Source organism: Molossus molossus, unplaced genomic scaffold, assembly GCF_014108415.1.
Source record: "Molossus molossus isolate mMolMol1 unplaced genomic scaffold, mMolMol1.p scaffold_m16_p_1, whole genome shotgun sequence".
Taxonomy (NCBI): Eukaryota; Metazoa; Chordata; class Mammalia; order Chiroptera; family Molossidae; genus Molossus; species Molossus molossus.
The window spans coordinates 214,688,505-214,708,704 of NW_023425344.1; the positions used below are offsets into that span (position 1 = coordinate 214,688,505).

General features: G+C 35.8%; 1 protein-coding gene across 1 annotated transcript in view; it reads left to right on the forward strand.

Annotated features, from left to right (window-relative positions):
* Window positions 1-20,200, forward strand: part of LRRC9 (leucine rich repeat containing 9) — a 127,657-nt gene that overhangs the window by 29,215 nt on the left and 78,242 nt on the right. Inside the window, exons 12-16 of the mRNA XM_036280590.1 lie at window positions 5,482-5,614; window positions 7,365-7,487; window positions 8,089-8,204; window positions 12,058-12,270; window positions 18,318-18,437. Coding sequence (XP_036136483.1) covers window positions 5,482-5,614; window positions 7,365-7,487; window positions 8,089-8,204; window positions 12,058-12,270; window positions 18,318-18,437 — 705 coding nt within the window. The remainder of the gene's footprint in view (window positions 1-5,481; window positions 5,615-7,364; window positions 7,488-8,088; window positions 8,205-12,057; window positions 12,271-18,317; window positions 18,438-20,200) is intronic.

Consider the following 20,200-nt stretch of genomic DNA (forward strand, 5'->3'; position numbering starts at 1 on the left):
GTATGACTATTTAATCTTTCTAGTCATCTTATATTTTATGTTGTGATCCTTTTATTGTTGATCTTGAAATCTACTTCTTTAATGTTTTCAACTGTCCTCTCCATCTTGAAAAAACAACAACATTTATTTAACACTGCTCTGCTTTCTAGTTGTCATACTATTTTTCTCTTTCCTTTTACTGCCACTATTTCTTTATTCTCTACTTCACTGTCCCCACCTGGATGCCAGCATCATTCTCTATTCCTGGTCACTCCTGAACCCCAAAATATCGTCAGCCTTCCTCAGTCCTCCACCCTCCTGTTGAGGCAGCTGAAGCACACTGGTACAGAGCAGTGCTTCCTAACCCTTTTCCCATGATGGAACACAGGAAACGGAACCATTGCTGCTCACCGGCTAGGGGACTTCACCTCTCTGAGCTGTTTCTTCCTGTCTGTAAAATGAAGATGATAACAGAATCTACTTCACAGAGTTGTTAGGATTTAGTGAGATTTGCATTTAAAAAAAAAAAGTTGTTGCATATCAGTGTTTATAACATCATTATTGACAAGAGCCAAAAAAGTTAACAACCCAAATGTTCATTAACAAATGAATGGATAAACAAAATGTGTACACATATAATGCAGTATTATTCAGCCATAAAAAGCAATGGCATTTCGATACATGGGTGGATATGAAATCATTATGTTAAGTGAAAGAAGCCAGACACAAATGGATAAATACTTTATGATTCTACTTATACAAGGTACCTGGAATAGGCGAATTGGTAGGTATAAAAAGTAGAATAGGGGCTAACGGGGGGTGAGGAGGATAGAGGGATATGGAGTTATTGCTTAGTGAGTACAGAGCTCCTATTTGGGGTGATGAAAAGTTCTGGAAATGGACAGTGGTGGTGGTTGCACAATATTGTGACTATACCTAATGCCAGTGAATTGTATGCTTAAAAATGGTTAAAATGGTAGCTTTTACCATTCTTTACAGCATCTCAGGCCAGAGATGACAGTGCGTCAGCAGGGTGGGGTGGCGAGAGTGCCCTCACTGTACTTTCTGGAAGAGAAGTAAGAAGGAAGTGGAGAAATGGGGATTTTAGAGGGCCGAGTGAAGCACTCAGAATCATTTCAGAGGACTACAAACCATCATGGGCACAGAGGGTGGGGGAAGGATGAGGCCAGCACTTCTGTGTGTCTGCAGCCTGCCAGACCTTGTGCTGATGCTTTAACCCCTGCTCCCCCTAGAGGGGATGCGCTATTCTAATCCTCCCAGCAGCCCTATGCGCTGCTCTGTCCAGTACAGTGGCCAGTAGCCACATGTGACCGCTCAGCGTTTGAAACGTGACCAGTCAGAACTGAGATGTGCTCTAAGTTTAACATATACACCAGTTTTTGAAGGTGTACAGAAAACAGCAAAATGTATTATTAAAATTTATCAAAAAGGTTCTTAGACCAGTTCCTGGCACATAAGAAATTTTTGATAACATTTACCATTATTGTCTGAAACATTTCATACTATTGACTGCTCTTTCCTTTTTGTTTTTTTTTTTAATATTTATTCATTTGATTTTATTTTTGTTACAGATGTTTCTCCTTTTTTACCCCATTGACACCCTCCTTCCCATCCCCCACCCTGCTCTTTCCTTTTTGAAACTCTCCTTTGTCATCCATGATATTATACTATTACCCTCTTATTTTTCTGATTGTCCTATCTTTGTTTCCTTTTGGTTCCTTATCTTGCTTCAAAACATGAGAATACCCAAAGACTAAATTTTACTAACCTGCCCTTCTTTCTACACCCAACATCAATTATTCTCATTGTTAAGACCTTAGAAATTGGGGAATATAATTGGCTGGAAAAGTCACTGTGTAACATGTAGCTCAGATAAGCTAGATTTGTGTTATGATGTGCACACAGTGATTAAAGACAGATATTTATGTTCTGCATCATTTAAGAAATGGGATCTGATTAAAAAGATGTGTTGTGTAAGCAATTTAGAAGGATTTGGCTTATCTGGCTGAGGCAGAGGGCTGGCTGGTGTGGGGAAGATCAAATATTTAGTCTTTGATACCCAAGAACACAGTCCATAGCCACAGAGAGTATCATTTATTCTACTTTGGCTTTCTCCAAAATGTACATCCTCAGCCAGCCCATCTCCTGACCTCTGCTCTGACACACAGCTGCCATTCCTGCATTATCTTAATAAGCTGCTTTATCTTCTTATACAATATGTCTAGAACAAGCCTTTGATCTTTTGCCCATAAGCAGCGCCTTCCCAGTCTTCTTTCCATATTTCTAACAATACTGTCGTTCCCTCCACTGACCAGGTTCAAAGCCTTGGAATTATGTTCGATTTCTCCCTCTTCCATTGTTTCTACACCTAGTCATTTGTCATTTTAGGAGCTCTTCCTGTGCTATAGCACGTGCATTCTTCCTTTCCCTCCACCTTTGCCTTCGCCTTCGCCTTCGCCTGCCGCCACTTAGACTATTCCTTCCGGTCTTTGCCAGTAGTTTTCTAATAGGCAACGCTGCCTGCACTTGACTCATTCCACTTTTCACAGTAGAGAAAATTACTCTTTCCTAAACATTATTTCACAGTGCACACTGCACTGTGCTCATGATGAGAAACCTTTGGCAGCTTCCCATTACTTCCAATAACGAAGTCCATATCCCTCTGCCTGGCATTTAAGACCCTTCACAATCTAGCTCCAGCCTAGCTCCCTATTACCAGATGCACCAAATGTCACCAATGAAGTGTGTCCTTTACTAGTAATTTTCCTGAACACACCTCAGTGCCTCCCTTCGATTAGATGCTTTTTCCTCCTTCTTCCCTGTGGAAACATCCTTCAAGTTTCAGCTCAAGGGCTTTCTCCTCTGGGAAGCCTTTCCTGAATTCTTAGACAGTAGGGGCCCTCTTACTTAGTTTACAGGTTTATCAAAAAGTAAGTTAAAATGGAGAACTATAAACAAATAATGTACTTAAGGAACCCTTTAGTATAGCTTGAAAAAGATAAACTTACATTAAGTTATCTTTTTATGTAAGGCCAAAGCCTTTGAGTATGAGGTTGGAACTCTGGGGAAGACTTCCTTGCATCAGCCACAACCATATTACATTTTAGTTTCAGTTTCTTTAAAATCGAGCATGAACTTGCCCTGGCCAGTGTGGCTCAGTTGGTTAGAGCGTCATCCAGGCACCAATCATTATTTCTCTCTGTCCTTCTCTGTTCTTCCAACTTGAGTGCAAGAATCCATCTTTAGTTTGTTTGTCTGATCCTCCCTGCCACCACGGAAATTTTTCATTTATTTCACCTACACATGCCCTGACAGAAGTATTTAATGATTAGCCTCTATGGAATCTTACCAAAGCTTTCCACTTAGTTTTTATAGAAACAACTCTCAATCTCTCTCATATTTCATTGCTTTATGCAATGAACATAATTTCAATAACACATATAACCAGAATAAACAAGTTTAGAAACAAAATTAATTGATTTAAAAAAATTTTTTTCTTTATTGATTTTAGAGAGAGAGGAAGGGAGAGGGAGAGAGAGAAACATCGATGAGAGAGAACATTGATTGGCCACCTCCTGCATGCCCCACACTGGGGATTTGTCCCACAACCTGGGCATGTGCCCTGACTGGGAATTGAACCAGCGACCTCTTGGTGCATGGGTCAATGCTCAGCCACTAAGCCATACGAGCCAGGCAAAATGAACTGACTTTTGATTAGCACATAACATGACTAGGTGGAATTAGAAGTACATCAGTATTTTCAAAAGTACCCTCTTATATGGACTATAACCATACTTTGAGTTATAGAGAGAATGGAAAATATTAGTTAATGCTGTGAATTGGATAAGTGGAAGTTAAGTGGCAATCAATTAGGAATTTTTGTTATAACACATTAGTTATATTGAAATATAATCATTTTTGTGAATTTCTCTAAAAGTCCTTGAGGGTAGGGACTTTGTTTATAGATTCTTAGTTGAAGTCTGATGAATCAAAGACAGATAGTTGGGCAGATGGATGAATGGCATTCATACCTATTTCTGACCTTTATATGTTTTTTCTTCTTAAAAATACTTTCCTTTATAAAGTTTCTGATTATTGGACTTCTGTCTAATCTTCACAAAGCCTGGCCATGATCCCATTACCTCTACCAAATCCTTCTTAACCACTTCAGTTAAACAAGAATATCTTATTTGATGCATCTTGTGATAACTTGTATGTTTTTATTATTGAGTATAGTTTCCATGTCCCACTCTCTTATTTGAGGGCCAAGGCCACGCTCTAGCCTCACAATGCCATACAAATAGCTTGCATCTAATGGATATTTAGTTTTATTCCCTAGAAATCTGAGAAAGTTATATTTACTGGGAAGTGGAATTTGTGGTCATATGAGCCACAGATCAGTAATTTTTTTTTAAGCCTTTGGACAACAGCTTTCAATAAGAAAAACTATATAAGTGCCCTGGCCCGTTTGGCTCAGCGATTTGAGCGTCGGCCTGCGGTCCTGAGAGACCCGGGTTCGGTTCCCGCTAAGGGCACGTACCTCGGTTGCAGTTTGTCCCCGGCCCTGGTCGGTTGTGCGGGTGGCAGCCACTCGATGTGTTCCTTTCACATCGATGTTTCTCTCTCTCTCTCTGTTCCTCTCTCTCCCTCCCACTCTACCTGAACAAAGGATGGAAAAATATCCTCGGGTGAGGATAAAATAAAAAATAAAAAAATTATATAAGCAATCCAGTATTTATAGAAAAGACATATTTCTAGATAATTTGGCTACTAATATTAAACTAATAATAATTTCAAAACTGAGATAGTGACAGGGAGAAGTAGAACTTAGTTCAAATCATGACTTTGCCAAATACTGCTTCTGCCTTGGATAGGTCATATAATCTCTCTTACTCTAGTTTTTTGGATGGCTAAAACTAGAGATTTTTGTTTGCTTTTTAGAGCTGCTTTCACAACACGTAATGTAAATATTTCTGATAACATACTTTGAAGAAATAAATCTAGTCACAATGCAAACTAAGATTCCCATGCATTAGCAGAGTGAAATACATCTGGAAAACAAGGTAGATTATTAGACCAGATATATTATTAGAAAAAAATATAGATGTCAGAACCTTCACTAATGTAATATCGCATTCTCATGGGATTTTTTTTTGAACATGCACCATTACTAGTGGGGTAGCATTGGAAAGGTGTAAAACTGTAGCTCCTGCCCCACACAGCATTGTCAATCCTGACTCTGGCTGCTTGTACAAAAACAAATATTGTTCTATGTCATTTTTCATAAACCTATCTAAAATATATTCTATAAATGGATTTACAAAATGACGTTGCACCTGAAGGTTATATACTTCTTTTCAGTGAGTCTGGTCTGCACTTTTTTTTTGACCAGACACATAAACATAAAATAATAAACCCACTATACTGAAGCTGAAGTACTGTCAATTTTGTAAAAGTACTGACTTTGTTTTTTCATTACAGCTGCCTCTCAGAAAAGAAGCTGTTATTCTTGCAAACAGCCTAAGTATGTGTGAGTGTCCCAGAATTGAATTTCTACAGAAAAAGTACAAGGACGAGAAGAAAAACTCTTTTGACGATGAGCTCTTTAGACATGGTAATACAAATATACACTATCTCTGAAATTTTAAGTTCTACGTCTTCAAATTTATTATTTTCATAACTTTTTTGATACTTGGTTTTATCAACCTGGGAGATTTTTCTGAAACCCATTTTATTTAGTGTTTACTAGTGTAGTGATACATAACTTTCTAACCTATTACTTTAGTTAGGTTGTCAACAAATATTACTGTGCTTATTATGTATCAGCATTAATAGGATGACTCATTTGTTATTCATATTTAATCCAACTTATGTGACAAATATTTTTCACAGTCTGATTTTGTTAATTGTGTCCTAAAATAAAAAAATATATATATATATATATTACACACACCCCAAATTCATAAGAAAGAGACTTTGGCCCACTTATGCAATAATCATCATATAGAGCTCTCAGAATGTCAGGCCTTATTTGTTATTAATTATCAACATTTAAGATGATAATAAAACCTGGTGAAGTATATGGATGGCTTTATAAGTTGTCTTTTTAAAGATAAACTTTTGGTATATAATTTATTCAGTCATCAGAACTTTATTTGCATCTTGACTAAATATAAAAAAAAGTACATAACCCAATTTGTAGGAAACTTCTGAAAGAGGTTCCCTAGTACCTACAGATTAGGGGAAAAAGACCAGCTCATCATGCCCTCTCTCGTCTCACCCTCTTCCACTGCTCATTCTTCAGTCCCACTATTAAGTGCTTACTGTGTGTTAGGCACTTGGTAGGTGATAGGGACTGTCACTGCAAACTAGACATAGTTTCTCCTTTGTGGTGCTTACAAGCATTAATGATTATACAAATAAACGTAAAATTACAATTATTATAAGAACTACAAAGATAAAGTATTAATGCAGAATACCAAAGCATATATAATACGGAGAATTGATCAGGTCAGGGAGTAAGGGACACCTATTCTTTGGTCTCAACTGTCCAGCTACTAAAGATTGAGTGGTCAGAAATTTGGTTAACTTATTTATATGAGTGACATTCTAGGTTACAGACTATAACTCTGCTGAGATGATCTATGTATATTCTGTGGACTTTCATTTAGTTAATAATAATCAGAAAATTAGCAGATTATTAAATCTAGAAAGAGCTCTTTATTTGAAAAAAAAACATTTTATTCTTTTTTCTCATTCTTCTCCATTCCCATTCTAAGAAACACCTATGGTGTTTTTCTGTATCCTTCTGGAATATGCTTTCCAAAGCATTTAGTTTCTACCAATTAACATTCTATAACTTATATGTACTTTTTAAAAAAAGCATCTGAATGTTTTATGCATAGTAATTAAAAGTTACTCTATGAGTCTATAGGATTCAGTGACTCCTGGGGATCCTTAGGATTTAGTGAATCTCAAGGTTCCCTAAGATCTAAAGGGAAAAGAATGTGCATCCATTCAGTAGATATGTATTGAATATCTCCTATGCTCTAAGCCACGTGCTAGGTGCTGATGATCCAGAGATGACGTTTTTCATTAGTTAACACACTGCTAAATTCTTGGGTTATTTCCTTTTCTGTAAAGCTTGGTTTGGTATAATCACAGGAATCCCCTTTTATGAGCACTTCATTTACTCAACAAGTATTTTATTGAGCTCCTATTTTGGATCAAGCAGTGGTCTCTGAGCTACCCAGTGGCAACAAGATAGCCAGGATCTCTGCCTTTATAGAACATACAGTCAAGTCTGAGGCTAATAAGGAAGGTAATGTTGGAAAATTACTAAAATGAATTATTTTTTCAATTAGGCATCCTCCTCATTACAAAGGTTTTCCTTGGCCAGAGTGTTCAGGCTCGTGAACAGGACTCCATCAGTCAAGCCAACTATCCAATGGCTAATTCAGTGTCCGTTCCTCGAAAATGTTTACTAAGTATGTCTGCCATAAAGAGAAATGTGCTTTCATCTTTCTGAATATAAAATGTTTGTATTTAATACAGATAGTTATAATTTAATCTCTACTTAGAGTAGTTTATAAACTGTTCTACAAAAAAAATGTTCCTGGCTACTAATGAGCTTCCATTTTTCTATCCGCTAACTTCAGTGTCATTGCATAAATATTTTATTTTGTAAACTTTTATATTTTATATACATGTAATATTATGTATGATATAAAATATGTATTTCAAAAGATAAAACCTATCTTTTAATAACAAAGATTTTAGAGTAATACATTTGTCAAACTATGTGGTCACATATTGAATAGAAAAGTGAAAAAGTATAAAAAGGGAAATAATATGAATAAAAGTAAACCCTACTAGTCTATGTAGCAAAAGGATGACTAATAAGTATTTATAGAATAAACAAAGTGTCTAGGTAGTGTGAGAAGATATAAGAAAAACTCACACTAGCACAATAGTTGGAATTTATTGAATTTGTTGTTTATTCATCTTTGCAAGAATTAAAAAAGTATATTATGTTTCATTTTGAAGAGTATTTTGTTTTGCCTGTTTTTGTTTCTGATTTTTCTCTAGATTCTACAGTGGGACAAAGAAACTGTGATTGCAGCTTTAGACAGTGCAAATGGTTTATCTTTGATCATGACCTCGTTTTGCCAGAATACATCGTCGAATTTGAGTATATTACAGGGGTATGAATGTATTTTTTAAAACTAAAATTCCTTAAATGAGGACAGAGCATTAATAATAATAATTATATATGTATATATACTTAAATTTTAAAACAAATCATTATGACAACTAAATATTTTAATTATGCAAATATATTACATGAGTAATATATGGCTAGAGTCCCATGGGGAAAGAGTCAAACTACATTGAAGAATATAGAATAAACATGAAAATCTGCTTTCACTTCATTCCCATTCCCTTTCATGAGGCATCCACTGTTAACAGCTTTATGAGTTTGTTTTTGAATTTTTTCTATGTATTTACATATATAAAACACATACCATTTTACATTGTAAAATCAAGTTCTAAGTATTCTGTGATTAATTTTGCCTTTAACAGTATGTTTTGGACATATTTTCACTTTAGCACACATAGGTCTATACTTCATTCTTTTAGTAGGTGCATACTATTCAGTAATACTCTTATTTATTTGACTCCCCTGTTGATGAAACATAGGTTGCTTTCAGTTTTATTACTATTTAAAATAATATTTCAGTGAACATCATTGTAGATGCATCTTTATACAGATATGGAAGTTTCTCTGCAGCATGGATTTGAAGAATTTGGATAGTCAAAGAGTATATGCATTTTCAGTTTTAATAGGTTTTGCCAGCATTCTCTGCAAAGGTTTTACCATTTTACAAATTTCCAACAGTGTATGACAGTATTTGCTACTTTGCATCTTTAACACAAGATATTATCAATCTTTTTTTTCCTCACTCTGATGGACAATAAAAAGGATATTTTATTATTTCATATGTTATGGACTATTTATAGTTTTATAAATCTCCTATTATATCCTTTGACCATTTTCTGTTGGACTCTATCATTTCATACTGATTGGAAAAATTCTTATATTCTCGATAGTAATTCTTTATCGTGTCTGTAGGTTGCAAATATTTTCTGTCACTTGTATTTTAATTTTATTTGTAGCAAAAAACTTATCTGTCATTTTTATTTTTAATTTACACATTAATTTTTTTTTTAATCCTCACCTGAGGACATTTTTCGATATTTTGTTCAGATAGAGTGGGAGGGAGAGAGAGAGAAACATCACTGTGAAAGGGACACATGGAGTGGTTGTCACACGCACGAACCAAACAGGGCCAGGGACTGGGGACAAACCACAACCAAGGTACGCGCCCTTTGCGGGAACTGAACCTGGGTCTCTCTGGACCGCAGGCCGACGCTCCAACTGCTGAGCCAAACTGGCCAGGGCTACACATTAATTTTTAAGAAGTCAGATTTTTTTATCTTTTCTAGTGTGGGTTCTGAATTCTGTGTCTCATTTCAGAAGGCTTATATAAATATTGTTTATTTTCTTCCAAATCTTATATAGGTTGTTCTGAAACTTTTAGCTTTTTAATTCCATTTAGGTATTTATTGTTCTATATTGTGTGAGATAAGTAGGGTGATCAAATAAATCTTTTCTTAAAAATGAACAGCTACTTGACAAGCATCTTTTTTGCTCTACTTTAAAATGCCATCTTTATTAAAATTATTTTCATATACAAGGAGTCTGTTTATAGATCTTTCTGTTCTGTTCCATTGATCTCTGTCTAATCTTGGACTGCTACCACATTGTTTTGGTTATTGCAACCTTGATGATATGTTTTGATAAGTTATAGGGCAAATTCCCTTCCCTGACCTCAACTCATTAAAAAAATAAATTCTCAGCTACTCTTGAGCATAATCTTTCCCAAATAAAATTTAGAATTAGTTGTTAAGTTCTATTTTAAAATTAGAATTTGATTGAGATTGTATTGAATTTTTTTTATTAATTTTTGTTACAGATGTTTCTCCTTTTCCCCCACTGATTCCCCCCTCCCCCTCCCTCCTGCCCTTTCCCCAGTTTGTTGTCCATGTCCACTGTTCATGCATACATGCATATAAGTTCTGTGGTTTATCTCTTCCCCACCACCCCCCTATTTAGGGGATTGTCAGTCTGTACCCCACTTCCGCGTCTCTGGGACTACCCCCTTCCTCAGACTGTTATGTTCATGATATTCCACAAATAAGTGAGATCATATGATACTTGTCTTTCTCTGTTTGGCTTGTTTCACTTAGGATGATACTTTCCAGGTCCCTCCATGTAGTCTCAAAGGATAAGAGGTCTTTCTTTCTTACAGCTGCGTAGTACTCCATTGTGTATATGTACCATTGCTTTTTTATCCATTCGTCTACTGATGGACACTTGGGCTGTTTCCAGATCTTAGCTATTGTAAATAGTGCTGCAGTGAACATGGGGGTACATATATTCTTTCTGATTGGTGTTTTAGGCTTCTTAGTGTATATTCCTAGAAGTGGGATCACTGGGTCAAATGGAAGTTCAATTTTTAATATTTTGAGGTAACACCATAGTAGTTTCCATGCACCAGTCTGCATTCCCACCAGCAGTGTACTAGAGTCCCCTTTTCTCCACACCCTTGCCAACACTTGTAGTTTGATGATTTGTTGATGGCAGCCATTCTCACAGGTGTGAGGTGATACCTCATTGTTCTTTTAATTTGCATCTCTCTGATGATTAGTGATGATGAGCATTGGTAAAATGAGTACTTTGCAGTATTGGATCTCTCATCCAGGAACATGATAAGTTATTCCATTTACTCAAGTCCTCTCTTACAGTTATCTTTATATAGGTCTTAATTCATGTTAAGTATAGTTCTGGGCATTTATATTTTATATTGTTATTATGAATGGGATTGCATTGGTCAAGTATGCTTTCAGCAAAAGACACAGAAACCCAGAGAAATAGTAAATAGAAGAAATTTAAATAAGAAGTTGGGAGGTGGGCAGTTCCTGACTCTTGTGACTGTGCAGTGATGTCAGCAGACTCCATCATTCTTCTGCTTGCCACTTCATGAGCTCTTTTGATCTGAATATTCAGTTCTTTCTTTACTTCAGGGAAATTTTCTTCTCTTAATTCCTTGATTACATTCTCTCTTCTATTTTCTATCAAGCTTCCTGAAACCTTTATTAAATAAACATTGGACATTCTGAATTGGTCCTCCACATCTTGTAATTTTTTTTTCTTTCATATTTTACATTTTCATTTTTAAAATTCTATGTCCTGGAAGATTTCCTCAATATCAGCTTCCCCATTACTAATTTGATCTGCTGCCATATCCATTTGGTTTTTCAAAGCGTTTATTGAATATTTTTATTCGACTTATTATTTCTATTTTGACACTGAAGTGTTTACCCTATTTTTTTCTATAGTAGGTGCTTTAGTCTATTATGGATGCTTTATTCTCCCAGATTTTTAAAAATTCTCTTATAGACCATTTTGGTTTTTTCTAGAGCCATTTCTGTCTGTTCATGGTGTTCTTGCTTATCCATATGTAAGTCTTACCATAATTACCTAATTTCCTGATTACTTAATTACCTGGAGCATCCTCTTGCTGTTTAACTTGTACACTCTGAACACCAAGTTTCTCTGGATCTGCTCTTCAGAGTGGTTATCTCCTGCATTTGTTTTGGCTAGATTTATATTTCTGCTCCTATTTCTCTGTCAATTCATTCCCTTCTGATTTATGTCTCACAATTTCTAGTCTTTTGTTCATGCCCTATCCACTATTATAGAATTTTTTAAATTCTTTTTGCCCATTTTAAGGAACATTTAGTGGGAGGGAATGAATACACCTATCCTTAGCCCACAGTTTAATCTACTCTTACAGATTTTCTAATTCTGATCGTCACAGATATTACTATATAACTGAAATAACTTAATTTATGTTTTCTATATAGCCTATTTCTTTTTCAAAATGATAAATACAACAACCAACTTTTCAATATTTTTAATATACTTTTTAGGTCAAGGCTCACTCTTTATTTTCTTCATTCAACAATGGTATTCTAGAAGAAAGCAAAAAAAATTCAGAAGGGTCAATATTGTCCCAAGAATTGAAATTTGATGATGAAATTATAAAAATGGACCCCAGGATCAAGCCCAGACCGAAACTTACTTGTTTGGATGATAAAACGATACTTTCCCTTGCCAAGACTACCATATATAGTCAAATTGTGGTAAGTATTATGATGAATGAAATTTTAGGACAAGAACCTTGAATTTGGAATCAGACTTTATCATATGAAATCTAAAGATATTAAAGCACCTATCTGATGAGGCCAGGCATTATGCTGTCAAATTTAAAAGTACCCAACCCTTTCCTTCTGGGTGGACAAGATCTGTGCTGTCTGGTAGTAATATATTAACCATAGCTGTAATTTTAAATTTCCTATTAGCCACATTTTAAACATTTTTAAAAAATTGGCCCTGGCTGAGTAGCTCAGTTGGTTAGGGCATCATCCCAATATACAAAGGTTGTGGGTCAGGGCACATACAAGAATCAACCACAGCCCTGGCCAGTTTGGCTCAGCGGTTACAGCATTGGCCTGCGGTCCAGAGAGACCCGGGTTCGGTTCCCGCTAAGGGCACGTACCTAGGTTGCAGTTTGTCCCCAGCCCTGGTTGGGTTGTGTGGGTGGCAACCACTCGATGTGTCCCTTTCACGTTGATGTTTCTCTCTCTCTCCCTCCCACTCTATCTGAACCAAAAATGGAAAAATGTCCTCAGGTGAGGATAAAAAAAAAAGAATCAACCACATAAATAAGTAGAACAACAAATCAATGTCTCTCTCTCTCATTCTCTTTGGTCTGTCTCCCTTCTCTCTAAAATCAATCAATAAATAAAAAAAATTAAAAAGGAACAATTAATTTTAGTAATATATTTTAGTTAATCCAGCTACCCCAAATATTATCATTTCAACATGCAGTTGATATTAAGATTCATTAATCAAATAGTTTCAGCCCTGGCTGGTTTGGCTCAGCAGTTAGAGCAATGGCCCGCAGACCCAAGAGTCCCAGGTTCGGTTCCCGCTAAGGGCATGCACCTTGGTTGCAGTTTGTCACTGGCCCCAGTTGGGGTCCTGTGGGTGACAACCATTTGACGTGTCTCGCTCACATCGATGTTTCTCTCCCTCCCTCTCTTCCTCCCACTCTATCTGAAGATAAATGGAAAAAAAGTGTTCTCAGGTGAAGATAAAAAATTAAATTAAAAATCAGAAAGTTTCATAATAAGTCTTTGAATTCTGGAGTAGTTTTACAGCACATCCCAATTCAGTCTATCCACATTTCAAATGCTCAATAGCTACATGTGACTAGTGGCTACCATACAAGATAGTTAGGTCTAGAGGTAGCCTGCTAGTTTGCAAGGGATTTTATTCCTGAATAGCAAATAAATTCTCCTTAAATGATTAAGATGAAGACAGATAAGTTTCAAATCAGTTTCCAGGATTAATCAATACAGAATACGGGAGCATTACCTTTACAAAATTTTTAGTCAACAGAATTTGTGTTAATTTATTGAAATGACTTACTTGACACTGAGGCAATTCTGTTGAGATGCTACCTCCCTATCTTGACTTTCAGATCTGTCCATTTCATCTCTGCTACCACTGTATACAAACTACCTTTATCTCTGACTACTGCCATAGCCTCCTAACCCAGCTTCCTTTGCCATTGCCACATTGCCCAATTCCAGGAGACACCACACATGGCATATTAATGTGCAGAGTTAATGTGTTCTTTTGATGCCATTCACTATATAACTGAATATAACTCAATACAAGGGAGAGGGGTGCCTCCCAGAGCTAGGCGACAGAGGCCCTGCCCTGCTTCCACTTTGAGCCCCCAACTCATTCTCCATGTTGAAGCTAGAGTAATCTCTTCAAAATGTAAATCTGATCATGTCAGCTTTGTCACCACTCGTGACTTCTACTCAAAATCCTCAAATGATTTTTCATTGTTTTAAAAATAAAACAAACAAACAAACAAAAGTCCTTCATATAGCCTATAAAGTTTTGCATGACCTGGTCCCTGGGCTACCTTTCCAAACTCTTTTCATATTACCCTCCCTTTAGCTTTCTATGCTCAGCCTCCTTCCTATTTCTACAATGCACGCTGCTTGCAGTCAACACAGAGCCTCTGTACTTGATAGTCTTTCTGCATGGAAAGTTCTCCCCGGACCTCCTTCTCTTAGCTAACTCCCACACATATTTTAGATCTGTACTTACACATTAAAATCTTCTCTTGCCTCTGAGTCTAGGTCACATTCCTTTGTTATATGCTGGGTATCCTTCCTAGACTGTAAATTCCATAGAGGTAGAGGCTGTAACTGTTATTAATCATGTACATCCCCAGCACTAGGGCAACAATATAAGTCTGTGCAGTGTGCCCTGGCTGGTGTGGCTCAGTGGATAGAGCATTGGCCCATGAAGGGTTGCGGGTTCAATTCCCAGTCAAGGGCACGTACCTGGGTTGCAGGTTTGATCCTTGGCCCTGGTTGGGGCATGTGTGGGAGGCAACTAATAGATGTGTCTCTCTCACATCAATGTTTCTCTTTCTCTTCCTCTCCATCCTTCCCTTCCACTCTCTAAAAATCAATGGGAAAATATTCTTATGTGAGGATTAATAAACAAAAAAAGACTGTGTGGTGTTAATTGCACAAAAAATTTCTTGTATTAACAAAATCAGCATATTGTGACAAATTTTCTATAGCTGGAAATAAAAGTGTCTTAATGAAAGAATGTGTTTTTCTAATTTACTCAAACACTGTATGGATTAGCATCAGCTCTGCCATTATCTAGCATAATACCCAGGACACATGAGATATTGCATTAGCTACTTGTTTTAAAACAATGTCTTCATAAAGAGTAAGTGGTTTTTACAGAGAAAGTGGGTTGTTTGCTTGAACCTGCAGAAGTTTTAAGCAAATTGACATTTGATTGATAAATTCATAAGCATGCTTGAGAAGATGAGTTATTCCTATACAATACTATCCTTATATGTTTGCTCTGAAAGCTGAGATAAAAATAAAAATTCAGAAGCGATTTTATCTTTTTTTATTACATTGATTAGGGTAACATTGGTTAATAAGATTATATAGATTTCAAGTGTACAATTTTTATTATACATGATCGATACATATATTGCATTGATTATTGTTATCTCAGACGTCAGTATACTTTGCTCCATTGTGACATTTCTAGATCCATTGTTTATAATGACAACTTTTTCTCAAGTGACCATGTAAAACAAAAAGTGAATACAAAATTATATTTTAAAATAGTAAGTGAGGTAAATAGTTTTAAATCTGCTTCTGAAAATATGTAAAACATCTTTTTCAAGAAGTTTAAGATGACTGCTTTGGTGAAAATGCATCATCAGCATCCACCATATCTCAAATCAAGCAGGTTAAGTCTTTACCCAGCCAATTATTAGAGAGGAAGGAAAACTTCATAACATAATGGTAACATTAGTATCTTATTTATAAATGTGCAGTATGGTGATTATAGGAGGAGCAATCTTCTAGCTCAAAGTATGGGGAAATTATTGTTTCTGCACTATACTATCAAGATTTCATATTTTGAGTAATAAAATTTTGATAATAAAGACTTCGTAATAAAAGGTATAATAATGAAAGTCTTCTGATTGGATTGAAACTCTATAACATGTATTTCTGTTGACCTAAAGGGATTAATTAGAAGTTTAAAAAAATACAACTGAAGGGAGTCTCTTGATTATCTTTGGTTTGTAAGATAAAAACAAAACCAAAAAACAGAGCAGAGGAGCGTACAATTTCAGAATGCCTTGGCCTATTCTGACCTCAACCTGAATGCATCAATTTAATCAACACCCATAACATAAGAATGGAAGGGTTTTTCATCTTCAATTTGCTTATACTGCTTAAAAGCCAGCAAACTTCATAGGGCTTCTAGTAAGAATATTAGATATTACAACAAGGATGTTTAGACAACACATCCTTTGTTTTCCTTCCTGTATGCCATTACCATAAGAGAAGTTCGGGTACATAGCTCTTATTTTCTTTTCCCCACTGGATTGAGTTTTATGAAGACATACATAAAAATAAATAAATATATAGAAATAAAAATCCTAGATTTGTAACATATAATTTTATATTCTATTACAGCACAATTAAATATTAAAAATTAGTGGCCTGGCCATTGTGGCTCAGTGGCTGAGCATCATCCCATGCACTAAGAGGTCACCAGTTCGATCCTCAGTCAGGGCACATGCCCAGGATGTGGACCCAATCCCCAGTGGGAGGCATGCAGGAAGCATCGATGTTCTTTCTCATCGATGTTTCTGACTCTCTCTCCCTCTCCCTTCCTCTCTCTCTCAAATCAATAAAGAAAAAAATATTTTTAAAAAATACTAAAAATTAAGGTTGTCAATTGTAGCATGGCTTTTGCAATGATTTATTCATCTAGCATTTACTGAGAATTTGCTATGTTTTAGGCAATGAGGTAAGTATTGGGGTTCAAAATGAAGAAAATTCTTTTCCCTGTAGCAAGGTCATCATTTTAGTGAAGGAGACAGATATTTAAAAAATTAGGGAGCTTGGAGTTGCTGGGAGAGTTCTACAGAAAGAGGTGAGTTCTGTGCAGATTTTTGAAGGATATGATAAATTTTGTTTGCATCTTCTAGGCAGAGGAAATACATAGTTCTGAAAGAGCATGGTGTTTTCAGGGAACACTGAGAAATTCAGTGTGACTACAACATAGGATGTGTGATGGTGGAAAGTAGAGGTGTAGGTTGAAATACAAGGAAGCAATGTAAAGCTGTAGACGGAAGAGTAGGAGATTATTGCCACATTAGGATGAAGTTTTGAAGGCAAATTAAAAATGTTAGATTTTTTAAGAAACAGGCTCTCTGTGGGAGGGGGGAGGGGGAAGGGAGCATCTGGGGGGGGGGGGAGGAGAAACATCTGTAACAAAAATAAATTAATAAAAATGGAAAAAACCAAGTAACAGACTCTCTGTAAAGACTCTAACTTTGACAATTTGTGGTTAGATTTACCTGAAGTCAGTTTGGTGGTATGGCAATCCAGTACAAACTATTGTAGTACAAAGGACAAATAATAGTCTGAATTAAGACACTGATAGTGGTGATGGTATGGAGTGATTGGATTGGTTTGAGAAACATTTCTAGAATCAAATGAATGTAGAAAAGAGAGAAAGGGGGTGATCAACAATATCTATTATACAGGCAGTGAAACTCTTAATCAGGATTGACACCATAGACTACCAAGCAAATATATAGGGAAGATGATGAATTTAATTGTGTACATGTTAAACATAAGGTATCTGTAGAATTTATCATGGATGATACCTATATGTGACTTGTAGAATAAGCTAGTCTGCATAAATTGGCCCTTCTTAACAATTTTAGCTAAGTTTTGACAATTATTTGACATTTAGTTGTTTCTCTCTGCCAGGAATTTAGTTATAGCCATAGTATATATAATATGGTAGTAGGTGGTAGAGATAAGTGAAGAGGATTGGGAGGTAGACACGTGATTTATCATAATACCCATTTATTGTGAATAGTGTGATAAATTAGTATTAAAACATTTTCTTATGCCATTGTTTATTTTGTAGGCTATATATAAATTTAATCTTCACTTGCTACCATTCACAATGAAAGAGGGAAAGATATGTAAACATCAATGTCTCCCCAAATCTGAAATATATAACAACATTCATTTTTATATAGCCCAGGACAAATGGACAGGGAAAATCTCGGCCAATTTCTGATATAGAAATTGTCTTAGCCACCCTTCCACCTCCTCCTTTGATGTTCTGTTCTCCTACTTCAGCACCTACACTTAGCCTTTCTTCCTTAGTCCAGTGCCCTCCTATGGCTCCCTGCCGTCAAGGTATATATATCCTTGCTATCCTCTCTCTCGTGATGTATCCTAGCTAATATCCAAAATCTTTAGGGCCTAATATTGTTCACTGGCTAGCCTCAGAAATATGCATCTCAACAATATATTTAACTATTTTCTTAAAAGAATTTCGTGTCAATTATTGATAAACTTAGACCAAGCAAAAAATCAAATTAAGAACCTGACCCAATAATGCTATTATAAACTATACCTTCTAAAACCATACATGGATTTTTCTAATTGGCTCAATCTTAATGTTATTTAAGTAACTATGGTGTACAGTATAATATGCCTTATTTCTTAATTTATATTTTATTTTACTTCAGAGTCTGAATCTACATGGAAACAGCTTGAGTAAGTTGAGAGATCTCTCCAAGTTAACAGGACTTCGAAAACTTACTATCAGCTTTAATGAATTTACTTGTTTAGATGATGTATACCACTTGGTAAGAGCTGTTCTCTTGAAATTATTTAAGTAACACAGAATTATTAATTTAATGGATAAATTATCTTTGTAATTATGACCTCATATATACCATATTCAAGATTATACAGCCCAGACCAGGAACAAAACCTACATACACTATACTATGTTACTTTTTCTAAAATAGATCGTAGATTTATATTCCATTTGCAAACCAAATATACACCTGTGGTCATATCTTATTTCTAGCTACTTTAAAATAAGTTTATTAAAACTGTTCCAGACTTTTTTTTTTTTTTTTTATCCTCACCCGAGGATATTTTTCCATTTTTTGTACAGATAGAGTGGGAGGGAGAGAGAAGAAGGGAGAGAGAGAGAGAAACATCGATGTGAAGGGACACATCGAGTGGCTGCCACCCGCACGACCAACCAAGGCCGGGGACAAACTGCAACCGAAGTACGCGCCCTTAGCGGGAACCGAACCCGGGTCTCTCCGGACCGCAGGCCAACGTTCTAACCGCTGAGCCAAACTGGCCAGGGCCAGACTTGTTTTTAAAATATCCTTTGGAAAGTGTCATTTCCATTTTATTCTGCTCTTACTACTTCACTTCTAGTATTGTCAGTTCTTCCCGTCTGTTCATTATCCATGTTATTTCTTTGTCCCTGTCTTGTCCTTTCTACCTGAATGTGACATGTGTAACTCTTGTTTGACTTGTGTTTTCCTCCTCATAATTCATAGGACAAATATAGTAATACTCATATACACATCAGTTTGGATCCTGTCTGGCTTTTGCTTTCCTTGCTATATAGTATATAACAAAACCAATTACATATGTGGTTTCAGAACTGCAATCCAGCATCCCCAGTTTCATGGGTCCCAGGTCATTGACATACCTTTCCAGAATACATCATCGTTCTCAGCTCTTATTCATTCTCTACCTCCTTGCAAACATATCAAAGCCCTTGCACTACTGCTTCCACCACTGTTGTGGGAGCTGTTACTTGTTTTCTAGCCTTAGGTTTCAGTATTAAACTCCCTTCCTTGTTTCTTTTGGTAAGTCAAAGTCCTATTTAATTATTTATTTTTTAATTGAATTCACTGGAGTGATATTAGTTCACAAAATCGTACAGGTTTCAAGTTATAACTCAACAAAACACCTGCAATTCAGATTCAATACTGCAAATCTCTTAGCTTAACTCTTCTCTGTTATTCACATCGATATCTTCTTTCTCCTACATCATGAATCTTGATTCTCAAGGATATAAGGTGATAGAATGTTTAATAATATTCATTTGTTTTATCCCCTATTACACACACAGTAGTCTCAGAATGACAGCACTAATATTCTCATCAATATGATTACTGGAAAGATACTTTTTGTATATGTTCTCTCCATTCCTCTCATTTTAAAAAATAAGTAAAATCTTCATACTATATCTACTTTGTGAGAGCATATAGCCTTATAATCTGCAATTCTCCCTTTTAGTTAATTGGTAACTGTATATTTAATTCTCAATACCAGTCCTTAGGTTGGTATCTCTCTAGACATATTGATTGTTTGAAAAATATTCTATTATAGATTACTCAGGAAGGGCTTATGGAAACAATATCCCTTCAGTTACTGCATATTGATAATAATTTATTTATGTCTTTTATACTTAAGATGCAGTTTTGTTAGATATAGAATCCTTGACTTACAATTTCTTGAGCATCTTAAATATTATTTCATTTTCTTCTGGCATAAAGTGTTGCTATAGAAAAGTCTGAAGAAAATGTATAATTGA